General features: G+C 48.0%; 3 protein-coding genes and 1 long non-coding RNA gene across 4 annotated transcripts; 2 read left to right on the top strand and 2 right to left on the bottom strand.

Moving 5' to 3' along the window:
* Positions 1–309: 309 nt before the first annotated feature.
* LOC103127883 (tripartite motif-containing protein 75-like) lies at positions 310–1,689 on the top strand. The gene is made up of 3 exons (XM_060184212.1): positions 310–474; positions 558–933; positions 1,046–1,689. The coding sequence occupies exons 1-3, from the start codon at positions 310–312 to the stop codon at positions 1,687–1,689; spliced, it is 1,185 nt and encodes a 394-aa protein (XP_060040195.1).
* Positions 1,690–10,249: 8,560 nt separating this feature from the next.
* Positions 10,250–11,402, bottom strand: LOC103127882 (tripartite motif-containing protein 75-like). Its single transcript, XM_060184211.1, has 2 exons — positions 11,347–11,402; positions 10,250–11,291 (listed from the first exon to the last, which is right to left on the bottom strand). The coding sequence occupies exons 1-2, from the start codon at positions 11,400–11,402 to the stop codon at positions 10,250–10,252; spliced, it is 1,098 nt and encodes a 365-aa protein (XP_060040194.1).
* A 29-nt stretch (positions 11,403–11,431) lies between these two features.
* On the bottom strand, positions 11,432–17,138 carry LOC132536406 (uncharacterized). The gene is made up of 3 exons (XR_009547996.1): positions 16,979–17,138; positions 15,482–15,571; positions 11,432–11,917 (listed from the first exon to the last, which is right to left on the bottom strand). It is a non-coding gene; the product is annotated as an uncharacterized LOC132536406 (long non-coding RNA).
* An 18-nt stretch (positions 17,139–17,156) lies between these two features.
* On the top strand, positions 17,157–24,562 carry MED28 (mediator complex subunit 28). The gene is made up of 4 exons (XM_007538770.3): positions 17,157–17,343; positions 19,863–19,929; positions 22,967–23,079; positions 24,231–24,562. Exons 1-4 carry the CDS (start codon positions 17,185–17,187, stop codon positions 24,426–24,428), a joined length of 537 nt encoding a protein of 178 aa, XP_007538832.1. The 5' UTR covers positions 17,157–17,184; the 3' UTR covers positions 24,429–24,562.
* The last annotated feature ends 1,057 nt before the right edge of the window (positions 24,563–25,619 follow it).

Below are 25,619 nucleotides of genomic sequence, written 5' to 3'. Positions count from 1 at the left end.
TTTTCTTCCAGGCAGATGATCCAACAGAAGAAGGTTCCAGTTCCAGCTCCTGACACACATTGGAGAGGAAGTCCTACCAGCAGAGGAGCAGCCCCTGCCCCCAACAGCCCATCTGGGACTTCTCCCTCCCCTAGGAGCCTCCTGAGCTTCTCAGCTGCAGGGAGAGGCTGAGAGAATCCTGCTGCCTCTCAGGTCCAGGTCTGCTCCTGGGCAGCTTCCTTGCAGAGGGAGTGTCCCTGGGACTGAGTGCTTCCAGCATGGCCCAGGAGGGGCTACTTAGAGGAGCTGCGGGCACAGGCCAGCTGCCCCATGTGCCTGGACATCCTGAGGGACCCTATGACCCTGGCCTGCGGGCACAACTGCTGTGCGTCCTGCCTGCAGCAGCTCTGGGAGGGCCTGCTGGACGTGTTCCCCTGCCCAGTCTGCCAGCACCACTGTGCCCCTGGGAGGCAGCGGGTCAACATTCAGCTGAGGGCCCTGGGAGACCTGCTGTGGCAACTACCTGGCTCAGATATCAGGCAGAAGGATAAGTGGCAGAGGTCCCACGCTGCCCACAGCACCCACAGCAGGTGCTCAGCCTCTTCCGTGAGCAGAACGTGGAGCTTGTGTGCGCCCAATGCGGGTTGTCCTGTGAGCACAGCAGCCACGACCTGACCCCTGTCCCCAAGGCGGCAGCTCAGCACAGGCAGAGGCTCAAGGCCTACCTGCAGCCCCTCAAGAGGCAGCTTGCTGATGCTCAGCAGGGGTTAGAGCTGCAGGGCAGAGAGACAGAGGTCCTGATCCTACAGGTGCAGGCTCTGAAGGCAGAGATGGACTGTGACTTGCAGGAGAATCAGTGCATCCTGGAGAATCATCTGGAGGTCACAGAAGCCCAGATCTTCAGGGCCATGGAGGCTCTTTCACCAAACCCAGGAGAGCAGAGACCAGCTGTTGGTGCACAGCTCCTCCCTCCAGGCTCTGCAGAGGGAGCTTTCCCAGGACCAGCCTGCAGACAGACACCCAGCTCCTGCCTCAGAGGCCCAGAAGTTCGCCAGCTGCTGAAAAGATGTGAAGACTTCAAGGGCCCCCGAAGCCAGCTCCTTCCAGTCCCAGGAGGCCGGCCCTAGTCTCCCCCACCACTACGTGGGCACCTACTCCATGATCACCAGGTTCCAGACCCCCGTGAGCCTGGACCCCGAGACGGCTCACTGCAGTCTGTTAGTGGGTGGCTGCAGCAAGATGGTCTTGTTCCCACGGGACACAGAGGACACTGACTGTGAGGCCAAGGCCACAGGCTTTACTTCCCACATGGCCATCCTGGGCTCCCAGACCTTTGAGTCCGGCCGGCATTTCTGGGTAGTGAAAATCTCGGGCAAGGGCACCTGGGCCATGGGAGTGTGCAAGGCCTCCTTCCCCAGACATGCCCTACAGCCCCCGTCCCCAAGTCTGGGCTGCTGGCACCTGGAGCAGCACGTCAACTTGGGACCAGACTCTGCTCACTGCTTCGCTGACCACGACTGGGACAGTGACAGCCTGCGCATCGGGGTCTTCCTGGACTATGAGCTCTGCGAGCTCTCCCTCTACCACATGCAGCACAGAGCCCTCATCGCCACCGTCCACGACACCTTCTCCGACAGCCTGCTGCCCTACTTCTCTGCTAGGCCTGAGTCCCCGACCCTCTCCATGAAGATTATCACCCAGAAAGCCTGAAGCCTGTGGACGCTAAACTTTCTCTGACTCTACCCTTTTGTGTTCCTACAGTCTCTTGGACATCAAGCAAATGCAGAGAGCACTGTGATTCCAAACACCTTAAAACAGACACTTTCCTCCTGTGCTGCTGGTGGGAATGTACCTTCATCCAACCTCTGTGGAGAACCTTCTGGAGAACTCTCAGAAATCTAGAAATGGACCTACGCACGCTATGATCCTGCAATTCCTCACCGGAGAACCCAACATACACTTCCAAAAACATCTATGTACACATCTGTTCTTAACTGCACAATCTGAAATAAAGAAAACCTCCAAACAACCCTTGTGAGGCTATGTGTAAGCTTGATAGAGCTTAGGGAGAACTCCCCCCATCCTTGGATGGAGGTCTGAGAAGATACCCTCTTGTTAGTCTCTCTCAACCCAGGTGAGCAAAGGGGAGAAACCGTCTCTCAGACTAAGTTCTTCCCTTCTTGACTCTCAAGCCCACAGAAACCTCAATACTTCTCTCCATTAACTGCAGGCCACATGGCCGCCTACTTTAAGATTCACTTACTCACAGTTCACCTCACCTTCTGATCACAGAGGAGAACACACCTTATCACAAACTCTATCATACACTTCAGACCCCAGACAAGAGAAATTCCAATTTATATGGCCTTTTGATATCCATCTTCTCTCTGTCTCACCCTACTGGGTTAACCCCTATGCTTCTCTCAAATACCCTTGGATAATTAAGTTGCTTGTGTTATGGAGAATAACTGTCTTGTATCTCATCAATTCCTATCATACCAGCTTCCTACCATAGGGGCAAGCTGACCTTTAAGAAACCTGTAATTTCTGACATGTTTGAAATATGTAATTTGTTGGTTTTCTATTGAAACTTTTGCCCACCTGCTAATAAACGAGATCTGAGCATGCTTCAGTCTCCCTGGTGTCTTTACTTCATTTTTTGTCCCTTGACTGAGCAAGAAAGAACCGGCTGGTTTCCTTTCTGCTGGAGACCACCCCGTCAGAAAGCCTACACAGGGGGACACATACACAAGTGGTGAAGTAGGGCTGCAGGTGTCTCTCTGTCTCATTCCCTGTCTCCTCCTCCATTCTCAATTTCTCTTTGTCTCTTTCCATAATAAATAATTAAATAAATAAATCTGAAAGAATGATTTGTTGCATCCTGCAGTTGTTGAGACATAGGAACAGTGAGCTTCGGATGTTGTGTTGATGTGGTTACATGGCTTAGCCTAGCCTGGAAAAGTCTGTCAAATCAGATTCCAATATATATACACTAGACAAAAGTAAGGGAGACATAGGGGTAGATAGCATAATGGTTATGCAAAGAAACTCTCATGCCTGAGGCTTGAAGGCTACAGGTTCAATCTATCACACCACCATAAACCAGAGTTGAGCAGCACTCTGGTAAAATAATAAAACTAATAATAATAATAATTGCTATTATTATTGTTATTATTATTATAAATTAAAGGAGAATAAAACCTCTATGCTACAACAAAATGCAAGGAAAATTTCCAGGTAGATTGCAGGGCCCTCAGTGTGAGTCTGTACCAGTCTTTGGAAACCTGTCTCAGCCCCCAGAGAAAATGTCTTAAATTTTCCTCAGGGATGTGCTTTGGCTGCTAAAAAAGATGAAAGTTCTGAAAGGAGTTCACTGAGGAGTCTGGCAAGGGGAAAGCAGCTCCTGACACTGGGGCAAACTCAGTCAGTCAGGTTCCCCCATTTGCAGTACTTCTCTCTTTTTACTTTTTCATAAAGTTTTCCTTCTTTTTTCGGGTTTTTAATTCTTTATTTAGGGATTAATTTTACAGTCCAGTAACTACAATATTTTGTACATGCGTAACATTTCCCAGTTTCCCCCATAACAATACAGCCCCCACTAGGTCCTCTGCCATCATGTTGCAGGACCTGAACAAACCCTCCCTGCAACCCACTCTGGCCTTTTCCTTTGGTGCAATACTCAAACAAGCTTTACATTGTATTTTCCTTCCCAGAACTTGGGAGCAATTGATACATGTCATTCTCTAATCTCCCTTTCAGAATGAAAATACTATTTCAGAATCTAAAACAGATAATTTCTTTGAAACTCTTGGCACACCTACCTGGAGTGAAAAATTGAAATGCAGCAAATTTGTAGTCACTCTGCCATCTTATTTTGTGATGTGTAAAATTAGGAAAGAAATCTGTGTAGATGGGGGTTGTGAAAGATTTACATTGCTGAATAATTCCGTTACTTCAGGGGCAAGGGAAAGTAGAGAAAATGGATAAATCTTCATTAGGATCCATTCAGAGCGATCCTGGCATTCCTGCTGGGTCCAGAACAGATGTTTCACTTTGTACATTCTCTATCCTGTTATAAAGGCATTGCAGGGGTGGGGGCTGTGAGGCAGCATTCCTGGCTAAGTGCACATATCATCATGTGTAAGGACCCGGGTCCAAACCCCTGCTCCCCACCAACAGGGGGAACACTTCACAAGTGATGAAGCAGGTCTGCAGATGTCTTTCTCATCTCTCTCCCCTCTCAATTTCTCTCTATCCTGTCAAGTCAAAGGTAGGAAAAAAAAAGTAGAAAAACTGGCCCCCAGGAACAGTAGACACTGAGCCCAGCAATAACCTTGGTGGCAAAGAAATAAAAATAAAGCAATAGTGTTTCAAAATGAAGGCAAGCAACTAGGATGATGACAAGAAATACTTGTCCAAATAAATGAATGTTTTTAAAAAATGTTTCTTTTCTATTATTTATCAAGTAAAGGCAGAGGAATCTAGACAGAAGGGAAAGAGAGAGAGAGAGGCAGAGAGAGAATGAGGGAGTGTGGGACAGAGAAAGAGAGAACCAGCAGCATTGCTTCACTGCTGGTTGGTGGTTCTGGGGATTAATTGGAACCTTGAGAACCTCAGGCATGACACTCTTTTGCATAACCACTATGCTACTGGCCAGCCCTTTTAAATGCTTTTTAAAAGCAGCAATTCCTAGGGCACCAAAGTAAAAATCCTGGGTTGAGGGTGACTGTGGTTGTTTGGCTTTATAGAGCTGGAGGGAGGATGGGATGGCACATAGTTTTTCAGTAGTTGGAATGGTGTTTATGTACACTGCTATTAATTTGTAGTCATATAAATCACTAGATGGCATGTGGGAAAAGGAAATGGCTAGGGGAGGGGATGGAGAAAAAGTGCTTGAAGGTAGCAAGCATCTATAGTAGCTGTTGCTAAGGTTCTAACCAGTGGGGATTAAACCAATACCCTGCAGACAGGGTGGGTCTCAATGATTATTTCAATAGACCTCAGCGTCAAGCAATGCAGGGGACCTGACATAATGACCAACACCTCCCCCTTCCTTTTTATCTAATGGCCATAGTATCAGGAATGCAGGGTGCTTTGTGAGGCATGGAGTCTGACAGAGAGGCACACCTTTGGGGTACTACTGTCCCTCCTTGCTCAACCTCTCAGTAGAGAGAGAGAGAGACTAACAGGATTGGATGCACCCCTCAGGTTCAAGCCCTGCCAAGCTCAACCACATCCTCACAATTTCCCCACATCTCCCTCTTTCCAATGGCCATATTTAAATGGGTTAATTGTCTGTAAAACTATCCATCTTTGACAGAGGAATAGTAGTGAACAGAAACCTATATCCTGCAGGCCTTCTTAAAAGAACTGGCACAAGACAGGGAGGGACAAGTAGGAGAGCAGATGGATGAAAATGGGGTGTTTCTTGCCTCAAAGGGCATTTCCTGCCTCTGGGGGCAGGGTCTGCAGGCAAGGGGGTCATAGCCTCCCAGTCTAAGTGGCTATTAGAACTTTAATTGTAATTTACAACCTACTAAGATAATACAGATGGGGGAAGGTATTGCATAATGGTTATGCAAAGAGACTATCATCCCTGGGGCTTCAAAATCCCAGGTTCAATCCTCTGCACCACCCTAAGCCAGAGCTGAGCAGTGCTCTGGTAAAAATAAAAGAAAAAACAGATAATAGGGATATAATTCCATACTACTCCCACCACCAAAGTTCTGTGCCCCCATCCCATTGCAGCAGTAACTGCCATAGTTCTGCCAAGGTCATACCTTAAAAAAAGTACATTCCAAGATTATAAGATTCAAGGTAAAGTTGCCTACCACACCCACCTCCCAAATTATGTGTCCCCACCCTCCCACAATAACCACCACAGTAGGAGACCCACTTTTATTTATTTATTTTAATTTTTATCTTAGTTTACCAGAGTTCAGTTCCAGTTTATTGTGGTGTGGTGGATTGGACCTGATATTATGGAGCCTAAGGCATGAGAGTCTATTTGCATAACCATTGTGCTATCTACCTCCTGCCAAAATCTAGAGAGTCACATAGAATGTAAAGATAATTGTAAATCACTGTACCACGTATAAAGACATCAGTAAATGGCAGGGTTAATCCCTCTCCATTTCTGTTGCTTGCATGGCTTTGAGGTCTTCTAAGCAAAGTAACTACTCTCACCCTCACCTCTCACATGGTTTTCTCTCTCTCTCTCACACAGACACACACATGCACACATTCACAGTCTGCATGGTCTCAACCCTGAAATTGTGAATCATTACCCAACTATTCTGTGTGTTGTTTAGATATAAAAACGAAACTCCAACAGAATTCAGGGCCAGAAACTCATGGAATTAGCCAATCTGGATTTTATGCACAATTATAAAAAAAAAAACAAACAAGAAAAAGGCTTTTTTGGTATGTGGTTTCAAGTCCTGGAACATGATGGCAGAGGAGGATTGAGTTGTTCTGTGGAAAACTGAGAAGTGTTATACCTGTACAAACTACTGTATTTTTTTCAAACTACTGTATCTTACTGTTGTCTGTAAACAATTAATTCCCCCAATAAAGAAAAAAAAAAGCTTTGTTGTGTTTTGGGAGGTGGTGCAGTGGATAAAGCATTGAACTCTCAAGCGTGAGGTCGAGTTCAATCCCCGGCAGCACATGCACGAGTGATGCCTAGTTCTTTCTCTCTCTCTGTCCTCCTATCTATCCCATTAATCAATACAATCTAAACACAGACAAACAAACCAAAATCCTCTTTTCTAGCATCCCAGGTTATGTGTTTTTATCTGACCTAGTCCCCGATTATAAGAGAGGAAGCATGTTCACTCAGGCAGAGAGCACGGTGGGGTCCTCAGTACTGCCCGCTGCCACTCTCACAGGGGAAGGCAGGAGAGCTGCCCGAAGGGGTCAAGGCTCAAGATGAAAGGCTGCTAGTCGGGGCAGACAGGGCAGGAAGAGGGGGAGCTGGCAAAGCTGATCATTGAAGGTCCTGGTTGGGGACATCTTCTGGCTGGACTGGAAGAAGTCAGCAGCATCACACTTCATCCTGGGTCTCCGTCAAGGCCTAAGAGGGGTCCCTGCCTGTCTTCCAACGGAGAAGAGTCAGAAGAAGGGGACAATGCCTACCAACAGAGAGGTAGCCATGTCCTGTTCAGGAAGAAGTCAGCTACCTGAAGTCTCACTGGCAGGTAAACTCGATATTCTTTTCACTGAGAATCGTTTTCAGGTCTTCTATGGAGGAGCTTGAGCATGGCTCCCTAGGACAGAAGGAGGAAGAATTCAAATAGTAAGAATTGTTGGGGTTGGGAAGTGAGGCACTTGGTGAACTGCGTGTTACCATGCACAAGGACCCAGGTTCACCCCCAACCCCACCGACAGGGGGAAAGCTACACAAGCAGTGAAGCAAGGCTGCAGGTGTCTCTCTCTCTCTCTCTCTATCTATGTCCCCTATGCTCTCAATTTCTCTCCTATCAAGTAAAGTTAAGTTAAAAAGCATTAAACAAAATAAGAAAAAGACTCAAAAGGGGTTCATTTCTCTTTCTAAAGAATAATACCTGCTTGTTCATAAGTCCTATGTGGAGACTGTCTACTCAGATCATTTGCTTATAAATGGTATTTAATACTGTTTTATTGTTGCACTATTTAATTTGTTATAAACACATTCTATATGGATAATAATAATAATAAAACAGGGAAACTTCTGGAGGCGGGGCTACGAGCAACAGCAGATTTCTTTCTCTGCTCTCCTCTCATCTCCTCTCCAGGATTAACTAGGAATGCCAAAGGAGACCACCTGGGACTGAAACAAGACAAGACTAGAATGACTACAGGAACCCACCAAATCACTGGTGAGTGCAAACACACATGGCTGGTGACAGAGAGGAGCCTAGGGAAAGACTAAGTGGCTGGTAAAAGTCTGACGGTCTATCAGTTGAGACACCACCTCCAGTCTGTCCCACCAACAAGGGGACAGCTGAAGGGAGGAGAGGACTCCCCGGAGACTCACCAAGTGTAACCCCGAGTCTCCATTGCTACTGCCCTCAGATTCTGGAGCAGCGGCAGGGAGGGAAACCAGGGGACAGAGATCTAACTAGGAAATTCAGGAGAAGACCTATATCTCGGTGGCATAGCTGTGGGGCTATGAAAGTCTTTTTGCATAACCACTGGACTATCTCTGCCACACCCTGCCTTATCTCTTGGTTAGGAGTCAGTGATTAAGTTAAGAAGCCTACTTATAGTTAGAAGCCCTCAGGCTCCCATAGCCTACAGAGAAGAAAAAAAATATATTAAAAAAGAGGCTTTTAAATCACTGAGCTCCAACTCAGGGATTAAAATACTTTAAAATAACTGTTCACTTCCACCACTGTGAACCCTTTAACTACCTTACTCAGACACAAGTTAATCTAGGAAACAGCGATCAGTAATTTGAAAAGTACTAAGAGAGGGAACTCATAACATAACATATAAATGGGTAAACCATCAAGAAGAAATATTGGAGAAACTAACCAGGACAACAGTCCAGCTAAAAGCCCCCCAAACGGTGAAGCACAAAATAACGAGTTCAACATCCAAACATTAGCTAAGGAAATAATCACAGCAGTGAGTAAAGAGTTTGAAAGAATTGTAATCAGAAATACAGGAACAACAAATAAGACTCTGGAAGAAAACACTATCTCAAGGTTATTAGAGAGCTGAAAGCTGAAATCTCTTGAGCTAAGAACACAACTAGCTGAACAAGCTAAAACAGTATCAGAACAGGGAAACAAAATAGATGAACTCCAGAAAACAGTAGAGGGCAGAGAGAATAAAATCGATGAGGCTTAAGACAAATTAGCAAGATCAAAGACAAAATAGAGACAACTAAAAAAGAAGCAAGAGATCTAAAAAGAGATTAAGAGATTCTGAAAACAACAACAGAGACCTATGGGATGACTTGAAAAGAAACAATATACGCATTATTGGCTTACCAGAGGAAGAAAGAGAGGGAGAGGAAGAAAGCATTCTTCAGACCATAATAGCTGCAAACTTCTCTAGTCTAGACAACATCGAAGACATAAAGATTCAAGAAGCCCAGAAGGTCCCAAACAGAATTAACCCAGACTTAAAGACACATCATATTTAGAATGGAAAGGACTAAGAATTGTTTTGAACCACAAGGCAATGTGCCATTGAAAGTGTTGACACTCCGTTTCTTTTAAATAACTGATGACTAATCTATAAATTTATTTTGAACTTTCCATTCCTTTCCTATATACCATGGGAGTAAGCTTTTTATTTATTTATATATTTTTTCAATTTATTTCTTTATTTACCATTTTCCAGCCGTTGTTTTCTCATTTCTGTTGGAGCTATTATTGTTGTTGTCATTGTTTTTGGAGAGGACAGAGATAAATGAAGGAAGGAGGAGAATACTAAGAGGGCAAGAGAAAGGTAAGACACCTGAGGACCTGCTTCACTGAACTCAATGAACACAAACTGTATCAAAAAGTGTCTTTTTTATTTTTTATGTCTATATTGGGGTATTAATGTTTTACATTCAAGAGTAAATACAAAAGTTCATACATGCATACCATTTTCCAGTTTTCCATATAACAATACAACCCACACTAGGTCCTCTGTCATCCTTTTTGGGCCTGTATTCTCCCCCACCCACCTCAGAGTCTCTTTAATTTGGCGCAATACACCAATTCCAGTTCAGGTTCTGCTTGTGTTCTCTCTTCTGATCTTGTTTTTCAACTTCTGCCTGACAGTGAGATCATCCCATATTCATCCTTCTGTTTCTGACTGATTTGATTTAACATGATTTTTTCTAGCTCCATTCAAGATCAGCTAAAAACAGTGAAGTCACCGTTTTTCATAGCTGAGTAGTATTCCATTGTGTATATGTATCACAACTTGCTCAGCCACTCATCTGCTGTTGTTCAACACCTGGGTTGCTTCCAGGTTTTTGCAATTGCAAGTTGTTCTGCTAAGAACATAGGTATGCACGGTACTTTCTGGATGGGTGTGTTGGGTTCCTGAGGATCTATCTATCCCCAGGAGAGGAACTGCAGGATCCATTTCTAGCCTTGTGAGAGCTCTCCAGATGGTTCTCCACAGAAGCTGGACGAAGTTACATTCCCAGCTGTAGTACAGGAAGAAAAAGTGTCAGTGTTAAGGCTTTTGGAAATTATAGTGCTCTCTGCATTTGCTTTATTTCCAAGAAACTACAGGAACAGGAGAAGGACAGAGTCAGAGAAAGTGTCCACAGGCTTCAGGCTTACTGGGTTAAGATGGTCATGGAGAGGCCCGGGGACTCAGGCCTAGCGGAGAAGTAGGGCAGCAGGCTGCCAGCGAAGGTGTCACAGATGGTGGCGAGGTGGACTCTCTGAGGCATGTGGTAGAAGGAGAGCTCACCAAGCTCATAGTCCAGGAAGACACCGATGCACAGGGTGTCCCTATACCTGTCCAAGTCAGCGTGGCTGTGAGCCGAGTCCGGGGGAGAGTCGACATGCTGCTCCAGGTGCCAGCAGCCCAGGCTTGGGGACGGGGGCTGCAGGGCATGTCTGGGGAAGGAAGCCTTGCACACTCCCAAGGCCCAGGTGCCCTTGCCCGAGATTTTCACCACCCAGGAATGTCGGCCGGCCTCAAAGGCCTGGGAGCTCAGGATGGCCATGTGGGACGTGAAGCCTGTGGCCCTGGCATCTCCGCTGGGGACTCTCCTGCCCCACGGGAACAAGACCATCTTGTAGCAGCCACACACAAACAGATTATGGTGAGCCGTCTCAGGGTCCAGGCTGACTAGGGTCAGGAACCTGGTGAAAATGGAGTAGATGCCCACGTAGTGGTAGGGTAGGCTGGGGCTGGCCTCAGCCTGGGGCGGGAAGGAACAGGCCTCGGGGCCTTGGAAGTCTTCACATCTTTTCAGCAGCCTGCTAAGTTGTGGGCCTCTGAGCAGGAGCTGGGTGTCTGTCTGCAGGCTGGTCCTGGCGAGCTCCCTCTGCAGAGCCTGGAGGGAGGAGCTTTGCACCAACAGCTGGTCTCTGCTCTCCTGGGCTTGTGAAAGAGCCTCCATGGCACTGGAGATCTGGGTGTCAGTGATCTCCATATACCTCTGCAGGAAGCGCTGACTCTCCTGCACGTTGCAGTCCAGCTCTGCCTTGATAGTCTGCACCTGCAGGCTCAGCTCCTCTGTCTCTCTGTTCTGCAGCTCTAAGCCCTGCTGAGCATCAGCAAGCTGCCTCTTGAGAGACTGCAGGTAGACCTTGAGCCTCTGCCTATGTTGAGTGGCTGCCTTGGGGACAGGGGTCAGGGCGTGGCCCCTGTGCTCACAGGACAGCCCGCACTGGGTGCACACCAGCTCCAGGTCCTGCTCACAGAAGAGGCTGAGCACCTGCTGTGGGTGCTGCGGGCAGCGTGGGCCCTCTGGCCATTTATCCTTCTGCCCAATATCTGTGCCAGGCAGCTGCCTCAGCAGGTTCCCCAGGGCCCTCAGCTGGCTGTTGCCTTGCTGCCTCTCAGGGGCACAGTGGTGCTGGCAGACTGGGCAGGGGAACACGTCCAGCAGGTCTTCCCAGCGCTGCTGCAGGCAGGACTCACAGCAGTTGTGCCCGCAGGCCAGGGTCATAGGGTCCCTCAGGATGTCCAGGCACACGGGGCAGCTGGCCTGTACCTGCAGCTCCTCTATGCAGCCCTCCTGGTCCATGCTGTAGGAGCTCAGTCCCAGGATACTCCCTCTGCAAGGAAGCTGCCCAGGAGCAGACCTGGACCTGAGAGGCAGCAGGACTCTCAGCCTCTCTCTGCAGCTGAGAAGCTCAGGAGGCTCCTAGGGGAGGGAGGAGTCCCAGATGGGCTGCTGGGGGCAGGGGCTGCTCCTCTGCTGGTAGGACTTCCTCTCCAATGTGTGTCAGTAGCAGGAACTGGAACCTTCTTCTGTTGGGTCTTCTGCCTGGAAGAAAACAAGGCGGGAATAAGCTTATGTCATAGATCTCCTTGGAATGATTTTATCAGCTGTTTTAGTATGTCACAAACATTTCCTGACACAAAGTGACTTTTTTCAGTACAGATGAGGTGTCTGATGATTCCTGTAATGGCTACATACCTGACATTGTTCATGGAGAGACCCTTCTTTATTTTGCATAGAGACAGAGAGAAGTTGAGAGCAGAGCAGGAGATAGGAAGGGAGAGAGAGAGAGAGAGGGAGAGAGAGAGAGAGAGAAAGAGACCTGCTACTCAGGGCCGGGTGGTGGTGGAACCTGGTTCATGCTGGTGTCCCTGTCTCCTTCCATCTCTATTACTCCCTGCCTTATGATTTCTGGATCTCTCTCTACAGTAAACAATTAAAGATAATAGAAAGTAAACAGAGATAATGCAGAGAAAGAGCCAGAGACCACCTGTACTGCATAACTGCTTATGAAGCTTTCTCTAGCATGTGGGGATTGAGAGCTTGAACCTGGGTCCCTGTGAACTGGACAATGAGCTCTCTGTACTGAGTGTGCCACTGCCCAGACCCCTGGTCCTGGGTCTTTTGATGAAGACGGTCTGTTTGGGTGACCCTGGGTGAACACAGTGGCTACAGGTGTTAAAACTGGGAACATGCAGCCCTGAGCTTAACTTCAGGAACCTGTCTGCCACAGTAGTGGTGGGCTGTCTCATCCTCTCCTCCATCACTAAGGAAATACACATTTAAAAAATTCTCACTTCGAGGCTGAGAGTGGGACACCCAGTTGAGAGAAATGTTACAATGAAGAGGGACAAAATTTAAGGTCCTCATTTGCAGGGGCTGAAACTTTGTAAGCTGTGAAGCAGTGCTGCAAACCCTTCTCTCTCTCTCTTTTTCTCTCTCTTTCTCCTGTTTCCCTTGATGACTCTTTTTAAAAATATTTATTATTTCTACTTATTTATTGAAGAGAGAAGCCATAAATCTGGAGTAAAGGGGAAGATAAGGATGAGAGAGAGACAGAGAGATATGGAGCTGTTGTCCTGATTCTCCACTCGCATATTTCAGTCACAACTAGTGGGGACCAGGGGTTTGAGCCAGAATTCTTGCATACTGCATTCTGTGCACTCAACCAATTCCCCCACAACCCTGCCCACTTGATGTCTGTTTCCACCCAACATATATGTAAAGTGTTCTTGTAAATTATCATGTAGGAGACCCACAGGTGTCAGTAAAGAATGAGAGGACACCAGAGCTTCACTGTGGCTCCTGCACAGCTTCAGGTCAACCTCAGGACCTCAGGTTTGAGGGGCCAACAGTCCACCCACTGCACCACCCCCTGGATCACCAGCAACAACCTTAAAATATCTGTGGATTTGTTCAGAAAAGTCAGCAGGTTGGTTGGACTCTAGATGAAGAAATTAGCACTTATCACCAAGTGGCAGATACAACTGTCTACATGATGGTAGAGTCCTTGGGCAGATGCCCTCACAGATGAGTCCTGGAAATTCATGTCTCCAGAGCCCTCCCTAACTAAGAAAAGACAAACACAAGTGGGGGTGTGGATCAACCTGCCAATACCCATGTTTAGTGGAGAAGCAAATTCAGAAGCCAGACCTCCACCTATTATACCCCATGAGAATTTTGGTCTGTACTCCCAGAGTGGTGAATGTTAGTCGATGATAACCTGAGTGCTCTGAACTCCACTTCAACAAAACCCAGGAGAGAGGAGGAGAAAGATAGATAAATAAATAAATGATGGAATTGGGAGGAAGGACACTCAGAAGTAGAAAGTGTGAGTTAGGAAGAGAAGAGAGGAAAATGGGCAAATTCAGTGGGGGAGACAGCGTAGTGGTTATGCAAAGACAATCTTGTTCCTGAGGCTCCAAAGTCCCTGTTTCAATCCAAGGAAATACCATAAGACAAAGCTGAGCAGTGCTTTCATTAATAAATAAATGGGTGGGGTAGATGGCATAATAGTTATGCAAACATACTCTCATACCTGAGGCTCCAAATTCCCAGGTTCAACTCCCCACCCCCCACCCACCCTGGAGCACCACTGTTGCTGAGGAATTATTCTGATGCAGTCTCCGCCCCCAGGGTTTACTATGCCCCCCGAAATCCTAGCAGTGCCCCCTTCAAACAATCCTGGCCCCACATGTGACCCCTGGTTGTCGCCCAATAAAAAGCCCCCTCACCCCCCCTCTATCTCTGGGCTCCCAGCTCCCCCCTTCCCCCCCCCCCCCCGCTCTCTCTCAGATCTCGCCCCCTGCTCTCCCCCCCACTCCCGTGGTCAGGTAGTGGGGACAGCCATTCCCGGCTGGCCTCACGTGGTCTGAACCAAACCCCCCCCCCATCCTATAATAAAGATTTGTGTACCCCTTTGCTCTGGACGTCCACTCTCTTCTCCGCGGTGCAGCCCGACACCAGACCGCCACAACAACACACCACAATAAGCCAGAGCTGATCAGTGATCTGGTAAATATAAGTATGTAAAATAAGGCAAAATAAAATACAAATGCAGGAGGCTCTGAAAAAAACTGGGCAAATATATAAAAGGATAGTTTAAAATATCCTGTCTGAACCCACCCCTCCAACAACATAAGGTCTGGACATCTCTTCCAAAGGCTTTAGAGAAAATGCTTGTCTCTCTGAATCCCTTTGAGCCAACCCATCACTGAGAGCCCAATTGCCCCCTCCCACCCCCAGTGGCTGCCTGGGGGTCCCTGCTGCACCCCATGTTCACCCACCTGTATCCCAGGCCTCTGAGTCTGGTTTCCCCATTTAATAGTCTGAGCCCCTTTGTCAAAGATTAGATGTCCATAGGTGTGGGGGCTCAAGGAATGACATTTTAAGAACTGAAAGGAATCTATGAAAATGCAGAGGCATAATGTGGACCTGTGCACATCTGTAATCGTGTCATATAAAATGAATTGCAGTGGGCTGAGGAGACAGCATACTGGTGAGACAAAAGACTTCCAGATCCTAGATTCAATCCCCATGAACTAAAGCTGAGTAGTGCTCTGGTAAGCAAACCTGTAAATCATTGAAGCCTATTAACTAAAATGCTGCAGTTAATAATTTGCAGTAAAGAAGGCCTGGCAGTAGCACACCTGGCCAAGCACATACAATACCGTGTGCCAAGACCCAGGTTCAAGCCCCTGGTCCCCATCTGCAGGGGGACACATTCACAAGTGGTGAAGTAGGACTACAGGTGTCTCTCTGTCTCATTTCCTACGTCCCCTCCCTTCTCAATTTCTCTCTGTCTCTATCCATAATGAATAAATAAATAAATCTTAAAAAATAACTTGTAGTGGGAGTCGGGCTATAGTGCAGTGGTTTAAGCACAGGTGGCACAAAGCACAAGGACCGGCCTAAGGATCCCAGTTCCAGACCCCAGCTCCCCATCTGCAGGGGAGTCACTTCACAGGAGGTGAAGCAGGTCTGCAGGTGTCTATCTTTCTCTCTCCCTCTCTGTCTTTCCCTCCTCTCTCCATTTCTCTCTGTCCTATCCAATGATGACATCAACAACAATAGTAACTACAACAATAAAACTTGTATCCTAGGACTCACCCTCCCAGAGGCTCTGCTCAGCTGGGGCTCTGTCCTGAGGACCAAGAGCTTCTTCTCTCTGCAGAGCAGCTGAGTCTCCTGGATCCTGGACTGAAGAAACAGCAGCTTGTGTTGTCTGCTCAGTGTCTGTTGGAGGCTCCTGCTGGTTTTATAGCCCACAGGGTGTGTCAGTCCCCTCCTCCTCCTGATCAGATCCCACCTCCCTCCAATCCCTGCAAAGATGAGTTCTTGATGTGATCAGATAGAGCCTGTTACACCCTACTCTGAGCTAGTGCCCCACCCTGTCTAATCTCTTTGTCTAAACTCCCCAGTGTCTTGTGTTTACTTGACTAGATTGTGTCAAAATCTTCATATTGACTTTGATGTAAAATAACTGCAAAGGCTTGGCATTTCTTTAATATTTTATAAATACTGGTGTTGATAGAATCTATATCTCTATATTTTAAAGTTATTTCATTTATTTTATTTCTCTCCCCCTCCCTTCTCCATTTCTCTCTGTCTATCTCCATAATAAACACCTGACTTCCTCAGGTGTTCTCCAGATTAACATGTAAAACTCTGAAGTTTTTAAAAATTTATTTTAACAAGAGAGAGTGATGGAGAAAGATACACAGAGAGAGACAAATCAGAGCACTGCTCATCTCTGGCTTATGGGGGATTGAGCCTCGGACCTCGGTGCCCCACGCATGAGTTTTTTTGCATAACCATTATGTTTTCTCCCCAGCCCAAGATTAAAATTTTTTTTTAATTTTTTTTTATTAATTTTATTTTTGAGAGAGATGTAGAGAGAGACACACACAGAGAAACACCAGAGCACTGCTCAGCTCTGGCTTATGGTGGTGCAGGGGATTGAACCTGGGACTTTGGAGCCTCAAGCATGAGAGTCTGTTTGCATAACCATTATGCTGTCTCCCCTGCCCTAGATTAAAATTTTTAATGAGAGAAACCATAGTGTAACTAAGCTGTGGCATATGGATATGTGTGTAGGCAGTAGAACTGGGACCTCAGGCATGTAAATTGTGTGTTCTAGGAGCTTTCCTCCTGCCCACCCCCCAATATTAAGACCATTCACTTTCTGAAAACATGAGTATTTAGCTTCTGAAAAAACGAACAATCAAAAGGCCAGCATAGGGAATTTCTCTTCTAGGAAATCATAAAGTATCAAAGAGAACAACAAAGTGGTCCTTTTGCTACCTATCTCCTCCCAGAAACAATGGGGAGGGGGACACCAACTTTGCCTGTTCTTGGTATGCACACTTGACTGCATTAGTAGTTGGTGCACAGTAGTTGTTTTCCGACGAGATCTGGCTCATGTATGGTGGCAGAAACCTAAAACACAGTAAGCTCTTCGATGTCTGTGAAATGAATAGGCACTTTTTCTAGCAGGTAAACTGAGGCCCCCAAATGGGCACTGACCAGTATGCCCAAATGCTCAAGGCAAAGCCCAGATTCCTGCTATTATTCGCTTTACCCTGACTTCCCAGATTCTCCTCTCACATAAGTCTATCCAATGAGGTCCCGGCTCCCCGTTGCCAAATTCACGAAAACAAAAATAAACAAAGACCCTAGAACAGGGGCGGGGCCTGCACAGCCCAGCCTCCGCGCGCCGCAGCTCCGTCACGTGACGGGGGCTCTCACGTGACACAGTGGCGCCGACTCGCGCGCAGGCGCAGGCAGTTCCTCTCGCCGCCGCCATTTCCAAAATGGCGGCTTCACTCGGCGGTATGTTCTCTGGGCAACCTCCAGGACCCCCTCAACCCCCGCCGGGACTCCCTGGCCAGGCTTCCCTTCTTCACGCCGCGCCAGGCGCTCCGAGAACTACGAACACAACCTTGGTGGACGAACTGGAGTCATCTTTCGAGGTGAGATGAGGCGCGCGGCTCTGTGTCCCCGGCTCCCCTGCCTGCCTGAGACTCCACCTTGCGCATGCGCTGGGCGCTCGGGCGGAAAATTCTTCCTTTGGCCCCGGGAGGGCTGTTTATTTTTCTCCTTTCCTTTAGGGGTGTGGCCTCTTTAGGCTTCCGGGGGGCCCCTCCACAGTTCATGCATCCCTCCCGGGCACCCCCAACCGGAGCTCAACCACCCCCCCCCAACTTCCAGCAAGTCAGAAACCACCTGGGCGCCACCCACCTTCCCGCTCTACCTGCGGACCTGATGCCGCGGCCGCAGGTGTCGTGTCCGCTCGGTCTGTGCCCCACAGGGAAGGGAGGACTCGGCCAAAAGCTCAGGGTCCCTGGGCGGGGGTGACAGCAATGCAGAGAGAGGCTCCAAAGGCTCAGGTTCAGCCCGCACCACCATAAGTCAGAGCTAAGCAGTGTGCTCTGGATAAAAAATAATAATAATAAAGAAAAAAGAGCGCAGAGGCTTAAGCGCAAGTGGCGCAAAGCGCGAGGACCCGCTCAAGGATCCCGGTTCGAGCCCCCGGCTCCCCACCTGCAGGGGAGTCGCTTCACAAGCGGTGAAGCAGGTCTGCAGGTGTCTGTCTTTCCCCCTCTCTGTCTTCCCCTCCTCTCTCCGTTTTCTCTCTGTCCTATCCAACAACGAACAGACACCAACAATAATAATAACCACAACAAGGCTACAACAACAAGGGCAATAAAAGGGGGGAAAATGGCCTCCAGGAGCAGTGGATTCATGGTGCAGGCACCGAGCCCCCAGCAATAACCCTGGAGGCAAAAAAAATAAATAAATAAAATTAAAGAGCCCCTTCCTCCAGGAAGCTCCCAACACCGCAGTGGAGGAGACGGAATGGTGGACAGTTTGGCCTGGCTGTGGACAGCAGTGCTGTGATGGGAGAAACTCACCTTTGGTGATTGCGAAAGGCTTCCGGGAGGAAGGGAAACCCCCCGGGGGGGGGGGGCACTGCAGCCCAGCCAGGTGGGGGCTGGGTGGGATCCCCAGCGCATCTCTGGGAGTTCGGTTCTCTTTGTTGATTGATTGCATAGAGACAGCCAGACATCAAGAGGGAAAGGGGGTGATAGACACCTGCAACACTGCTTCAGCACTGGCAAAGCCTTCGCCCCTCTCCCCCCTGCAGGTGGGGACTGGGCGCTCGAACCCGGGTCCTTGCGCACAACCAGGTGCGCCACCGCCACCCTCCCCGAAGCCACGTTTTCCTTTCCCGTAGTTGGTGTGTCTCGCTGCTCCAGGGGCTCTTGGTGTTGCTTTTCGTTCCTTGGGGTCTCTGGCATTGCTTATCTCGGTCTTTGCTAGGTGAAGGGTCGTGATGGGGGTGAGTGTACTGTGACCGATAGAGGCAGCCCAGCCCCGGGGAAGTGGGATGGGGCCCAGTATGGGGACCCTGGCTCTGCATGAACTCCAGTGTCAGTGCCCTTTGAGAGAAATCTCCCTCTTGGGGACTTGTGTTACCAGCAGTGCCCATCTGTCCAGTGCCGTGTCATCAGCACTTACTTGCAGCCCAGTGAGAAAGACAAGCCCTACACCCCCCCCCACACACACACACACCTGCAGGTAGGAGACAGCCAGGATGGGGTACGAGTTGACCCTGTGAAAAAAAAGCAAAGAGGGTGGGCAGGGAGATGGAGTGTGAGCAGATGGGGCACCTATTCAGAGGACAGGGAGAACCTCTGTCTCTGGAAGTGGCGAATGTCCTGTCAAGCTGGTGATTTCAGCATATGGGAGGGAAGAGCAGCAGTTAGGGCCCCACACCTGGTGTGGAGTAGGATGGTGGGAGGACAGTGACCAGATTTGGGGGGGGGGGGGGCGGAGGCAGCTCTCCCTCTCCAGGTCTGGGGCATTCAGTGTTGGCAGCTCACAGGGAAACCCAGATGCTGTCTCGCTGACTTCAAGAGAAGTTGTTTCTTACCCTAAAGTAAATAAATAAATGGTTTTATCTTTACCATAAGACTGCTCAGCTCTGGCTTAGTGGTGGTACTGGGGATTGAACCTAGGACCTCACAGCCTCGGGCATGAAAGTCTTCTGAATATAGAAACGCCTTTCCTCAGGGCCCTAAGGGTAGTAGCAGCATTGCACTGGGTTAAGTGCACATGGCCCAAAGCACAAGGACCAAGAGCGAGGATCCCGGTTGGAGCTGCCGCCCTCCCCCCCTCCCACCTCCACCTGCAGAGTGTGTTGCTTCGAAAGCAGTGAAGCAGGTCTGCAGGTGTCTTTCTCACCCCCTCTGTCTTCCCCTCCTCTTTTGATTTCTCTCTGTCTATCCAACAACAACAGCAATAATAATAAGGGCAATGAAAAAAAAACGGGAAAAATTGACCTCCATTTTTTCAGTGCAGGCATCAAGCTCCAGCTTGATGGAAGCAAAAAAAAAAAAAAAAAAAAGTCCCCCCATCCTTGAAATAAAATAAAATATTTAACATGAATGGCATTTTTCTTTACTCTGGGTGTGCTTGGCTCACACAGGCTTGCTTTGCTTCCCTGGTGAGTCAGGACTACGTCAATGGCACGGATCAGGAAGAAATCCGAACAGGTAAGAATTCTCCTTGTGGACTTGCCTTCAGTGAGACTGCTGATTGCTGATCATAGTTGGTATCTTCCACCCCACTGGTATCCAAAGAAAACTTTCTTGGGGGAATAAGGTGGAGATAGTCTCTACTTCTTTCTCAATTTCCTGGTTTTTCTTTTTCTTTCTTTCTTTTTTTTTTTTGCCTTCTCCCTCCTTTTAAGATTTATTTATTGCACAGCAAAAAGAACCAGAGCGTCGCTCTGGCATATACATTAGCAAGTATCAAACTCGGGACCTTGTGCTTTTAAATCCAACACTGTAGCCACTATACCACCTCCTGGGCCCCTGTATATGCTTCTGACTCTTTGTTCTTTATTAATCGAAATCGTTTATGTGTTTGAATTATTTTTTACCAGACCACTGTTCAGCTCTGGCATCTGGTGGTGCAGAGGATTGAGCCTGTGACTTCAGTCCCTCAGGCATGATTCCTTTTTGCTTAACCATTGTTATCTCCCTTGCCTGAGGTGTCATTCTTAATGAGCCACTTGAATGAGCTTTTCATGTTGGTACAGAGAAGACCAATTAATAGGGATGGGTGGTGGCACACCTGGTTGAGTGCACATGTTACAATGCACAAGGACCCAGGTTCAAGCCCCTGGTGTCCACCTACAGGGGGAAAGCTTTGCGAGTGGTGAAGCAGTGCTATAGGTGTCTGTCTCTCTTCCTATCTTGCCCCCCTTCCCTCTTGATTTCTGACTGTCTATCCAATAAATAAATAAGTAAAGATTTAAAAATGTTAAATGATTCCCAGAATTTTTAAAAAAAAATATTTACCAAAAAAAAAAAAAGAGAGAGAGAGAGAAGACCAGTAATATATATATTGTGTCTTGTTTGTTTTTATCAGAGTACTGTTCAGATCTGGCTTCAGGTGGTGCAAGGGATTGAACCTGGGACTTTGGAGCCTCAGACATGAGAGTCTCTGCACAACCCCATGCTACCTCTTGTATTGTTTTTAAATGGGTGTGAACACAGAAAACTCTTTGTGTTTCCCCTTCTCCAGTTCTGTCCCCAGATGGGACCAGTGTTTTTTAAAGGCTTATTATTACAAGAAGAAGTGAAGGGAGGGAGAGAACCAGGCTTGGGATGCTGGAGATCAAATTTGGGACCTTGAGCTTCCAAGGTCAGTGCTCTATCCACTGTGCTACCTCCTGGGCCCATGCTGTATTTTTGGTTTGTTTTTACTTGTGCTCAGCCTCGTACAGGGGTTGAACCTGGGACTATGGAGCCTCAGGCACAGGAGTCTTTTTTTTTTTTTAACATTTATTTATTCCCTTTTGTTGCCCTTGTTTTATTGTTGAATTATGGTTGTTGTTATTGATGTCGTTATTTTTGGATAGGTCAGAGAGAAATGGAGAGAGGAGGGGAAGACGGAGAGAAAGACAGACACCTGCAAACCTGCTTCACCACCTGTGAAGTGACTCCCCTGCAGGTGGGGAGCCAAGGGCTTGAACCAGGATCCTTATGCTGGTCCTTGCGCTTCACACCACCTGCGGTTAACCCCCTGCACTGCCGCCCGGCTCCCGCACAGGAGTCTTTTTGTGTGATCCTTAAGCTATCTGCCCAATACTGTTTATTTTTGAAAAGTTGTATTCATTCATACTGGTTGGGGGGCATGCCAGCAGATCACTCTGGCACATACAGTGTTGAGAATTAAACTTGGGACCTCATGCTTGAGAGCCCAATACTTTATCCACTGTGTCACCTCCCAGGCTATTCTTCCCCCCTCTCCCTACTACAGGGTTATCACTGGGGCTCGGTGCCTGCACTACAAATCCACTGCTCCTGGAGGCCATTTTCCCCATTTTGTTGCCCTTGTTGTTGGATAGGGCAGAAAGAAATGGAGAGAGGAGGGGAAGACAGAGAGGGGAGAGAAAGACAGACACTTGCAGGCCTGCTTCACCGTTTGTGAAGTGACCCTCTTGCAGGTAGGGAGCTGGGGGCTTGACCCGGGATCCTGGCTCCAGTCCTTGCACTTCTCACCATGACACCAAGTGCTCTTAACCTGCTGAGCTACTGCCTGCCCCGCCTCCAGGCTATTCTTAAAGCTGCAGTTTACTCTTTTTTTTTTTTAAACTGCTCTGCTCAGATTTATGGTGGTCCTGGGAGTTGATCCTAGAACCCTGAAGCCACAGGCATAAGAGTTTTTTTCCCCCCTCCTTTGATGGCAGAGAGAAATTGAGAGGGAAGGGGGAGATAAAGAGGGAGAGGGACACCTGTATTACTTGCTTCGTTGCTGTGAAGCTTCCCCCCTACTGGTGGGGAGGAGGGGCTCAAGCCCCCTTTTACATGGTATAATTTTTATTTGTTAGAGACAGAGAGAAATTGAGAAGGGAGGGGTGGATAGAGAGGGAAAGAGACAGAGACACCTGCAGCCCTGCTTCACCACTCATGAAGCTCTCCCCCTACAGGCGGGCACCAGGGGCTTGAACCTGGGTCCTTGTGCACTGTCATGTGTGCACTTAACCAGCTGCACCTCCACCTGGCCCCCGGTAGTGTGTGCTCTTAACCAAGTGTGCCACTGGCCAGCCCCCCTGCCATAAATGTTTGTGTGTATGTATGCATGCATGGATAACTATTAAAGCTATTTCCTCCAGGCCCTGTACTTAGTCTTATTTATTAAGTTTTGGATAGGGATAGAAACTGAGGTGGAAGGGGGAGATAGACACTTGCAGTACGACTTCACCACTCAGGTAGTTTCCCCTTGCTGGTGGGGACTAGAGGCTCGCACCCAGGTCCTCGCACATGGTAGCATGTGCACTCAGCCAAGTGTCCCACTACCCAGATTCCTCCTGTACAGTATTGTAAATGTTCCATTATGACTGGAAATGAAACTACATTCTAGATCTCTGCACGGTCTTTCTTCAGAGTATTATCACTGTGACTAAAGATAAAAACCGTGGGTTTCTGTTTCTGAGAAGATACTGTGTTGAAGTTCTGACACTTTATATTATGAGGCATCGGCATCTTTCGTAAGTTCATGTTCTGCCTTTTATTCCCCCAGGTGTTGATCAGTGTGTCCAGAAATTTCTCGACATTGCAAGACAAACAGAGTGTTTTTTCCTGCAAAAGAGACTGCAGTTGTCTGTCCAGAAACCAGAGCAAGTTATTAAGGAGGTACAGACTCACGTTCCTCTTCAGTTTTCAGAGAGGGACACATATCAGGATTCCATTTCTGCTTTGAATAAGGTCTCTCTGTCACCGTGGACTTTGTAGCTTGAATCTTGAATGTTGTTAGCAGTCCGCGTTCATTATGACCTGCACAGGTGGGAGAGCCAGGGACTGGGCTGGAAAGCCGGGTTCCAGAGGGAACCCTAGTGCTCCGCCTTGTCTCATTCATCAGCTTCCTAATAAAAAGTTCATTATGTATGAGAGAAAGTCTCACAAGACAGAAAAGGAATGAGAGAGAGAGAGAGAGAAGTCAGATCACTACTGCGACACTTGCTGAGTAAGTGATCAAACTAAAACCCTCTGACATGCAAGTCTGAAGCTCTACCAGTGGGCTGTCTTCTTGGCCATTAAAAAAAAAAGAGAGAGTTATTTTATTTTCCTTAAAGAGAAGTTTCTTCTTGAAAGGGGTTCAAAATGTTGCCATTGGTAGGAGCTTTAATTTGTGTGTTCCTGGTAGCATACAGAAAATGCTCCCTCAAGTTTTGTTCACAGAGTCAAGAGACATGTTCTGTCCTAGGTTCACTGAAATTCTGGAACTTCTTGATCTCAGTTGTTGTACTTATGATGCTTGGAAGTGTAGGTACCACCAGGCTGAGAAAGTGTTTGGTCTGGTCCTGAGCATGTGGGCTGGAGGAGAGAAGGAATCCTTGTTTTGGGCACTTCTGTCTGGCAGATTCAGATAGTGGAGCCAAGCAGGGTACTGGGTTCAGTGTGGCAAAACCTGAGTCTTTATATTTGTTTTTGTTTATTTACTTGCCTCCAGGGTTATCTCTGGGGCTCGGTGCCTAGACTACGAATCCACTGCTCCTGTGGCCATTTTTTCGATCTTTTGGATATGACAGAGAAATTGAGAGAGATGGGGACGATAGAAAGGGAGAGAAAGGTAGACACCTGCAGACCTGCTTCAGCACTTGGGAAGCGACCCTCTTGCAGGTGGAGGCACGATTGCTTAGTACTATGTGCTCTTAACCCAGTGAGTGGGCCACCGCCCGGCTCCTATTCGTTTTTTTAAATGGACTGTTAAAGGGCTCCTCACTCATCAGGAGCTGTGCTCACGCCTCATCCCTTTCCTCTGACGTCACCCCTCTGGCCTGCAGGATGTCTCGGAACTAAGGAACGAATTGCAGCGCAAAGACGCCCTGGTCCAGAAGCATCTGACCAAGCTGAGGCACTGGCAGCAGGTGTTGGAAGACGTCAACATGCAGCACAAAAAGCCGGCAGACATGCCGCAGGCCTCCTTGGCCTTCCTGGAGCAGGCGTCCGCCAGTATCCCCGCCCCGATGAAGCAGACCTAAGCCAGGTGGCCAGCCCCTGCTTCTGGTGGACCCAACGTTTGGGAGAACTCGCTCGTTCTGTCACCGGAGGAGACAGTTTTCTGTTGCTATGATTCCACACATCCTTATGTTTTTTTTTCATAGGCTGTGGGTTTTTTTTTTAACCCCTTTGGTACCTTATCACTCTGCTAGACCAAGTAAATTTATTTTTGTTTCTAGCAAAGTCTAGACAGTGTGGCATTAAAAGTCACGACTCCCTTCTTAAGTTGGGTTTTTATTTAAAAGACTTCTTTTGTATGATTAACGTCTCAGTATGTTTTCAGTTCTCAGATTATCCCTGTGTACTCTAATCTTCAGGTCAGAAGGAGGACTTTGGTTGTAGGCCTTTTGCGACACCTGCACAGGCGGTGCAGGCAAACACCATTTGGCTGGGTGCCGAGGCTTTCAGCTACCTGGAGGAGGCATCTATTGCGGCAATGTCATGCTGCCGGAACGCTCCCACCGAGGGTTTCTTGTAAAGGGCTTGGGAAGGGGCCGTGTCATCCTATGTAGGTCAGTGCTGAATTGTTTGGTGTACATCTGTATTTTGCACGCTTCAATTTTATCTCAACTCTTTTCATTCTGCACTGGGTATAGTAGGAGAAGTTGTAATGAACTCTGAGATCTTGGTGCATTCTCTAGCGACAGGTCAGCTGTTCAGTCATAGACAGACCTTCTCAGTAGCATGGCCCGGGGTACAGGTGAGCTGTGAGGGATTAGAGAGAGCTCACTGTGTTCATCTCTTGAGGTTGTGGGTTCGGCTCTACTCGGTGGGTGGTGGTCTGGCCAGAGCACCACTCAGTGCTGGCTGTTGGTGATGCCAGGTTTCAAACCCAGGACCTCCAGATTAGGGTTGTAGGGTTGTGCTTCCTCCCCAGCTATTGCTTCACCATTTGTTGTTGTTTTAGGAGGAAAAAAAAGAGGAAACAGCCCCTGCCCAGGAACAGATTCTGACCCACAAATAGGACTGATTCCAAGGTGCTATTGTCCTGCTGTGGGGTGACCCTTGGTGACTTCCCTTCCCGTAGAGGTCAAGGAAACATCTTGTCCTCTTGTTGGATACACAGGCCAACAGTCTTGACCTGCAGCTGAAGAATACAGGCTGGCATTGAGTCCCCGATGAGCTCATGTGCACTGACGTGCTCATGTGATGGTGAGGGTGCCACCTGGACC

This window comes from Erinaceus europaeus, unplaced genomic scaffold (assembly GCF_950295315.1).
Source record: "Erinaceus europaeus unplaced genomic scaffold, mEriEur2.1 scaffold_1145, whole genome shotgun sequence".
NCBI lineage: Eukaryota > Metazoa > Chordata > Mammalia > Eulipotyphla > Erinaceidae > Erinaceus > Erinaceus europaeus.
Note: the sequence above shows the minus strand (reverse complement) of the source record. Positions and strands in the feature narration are given on the sequence as shown.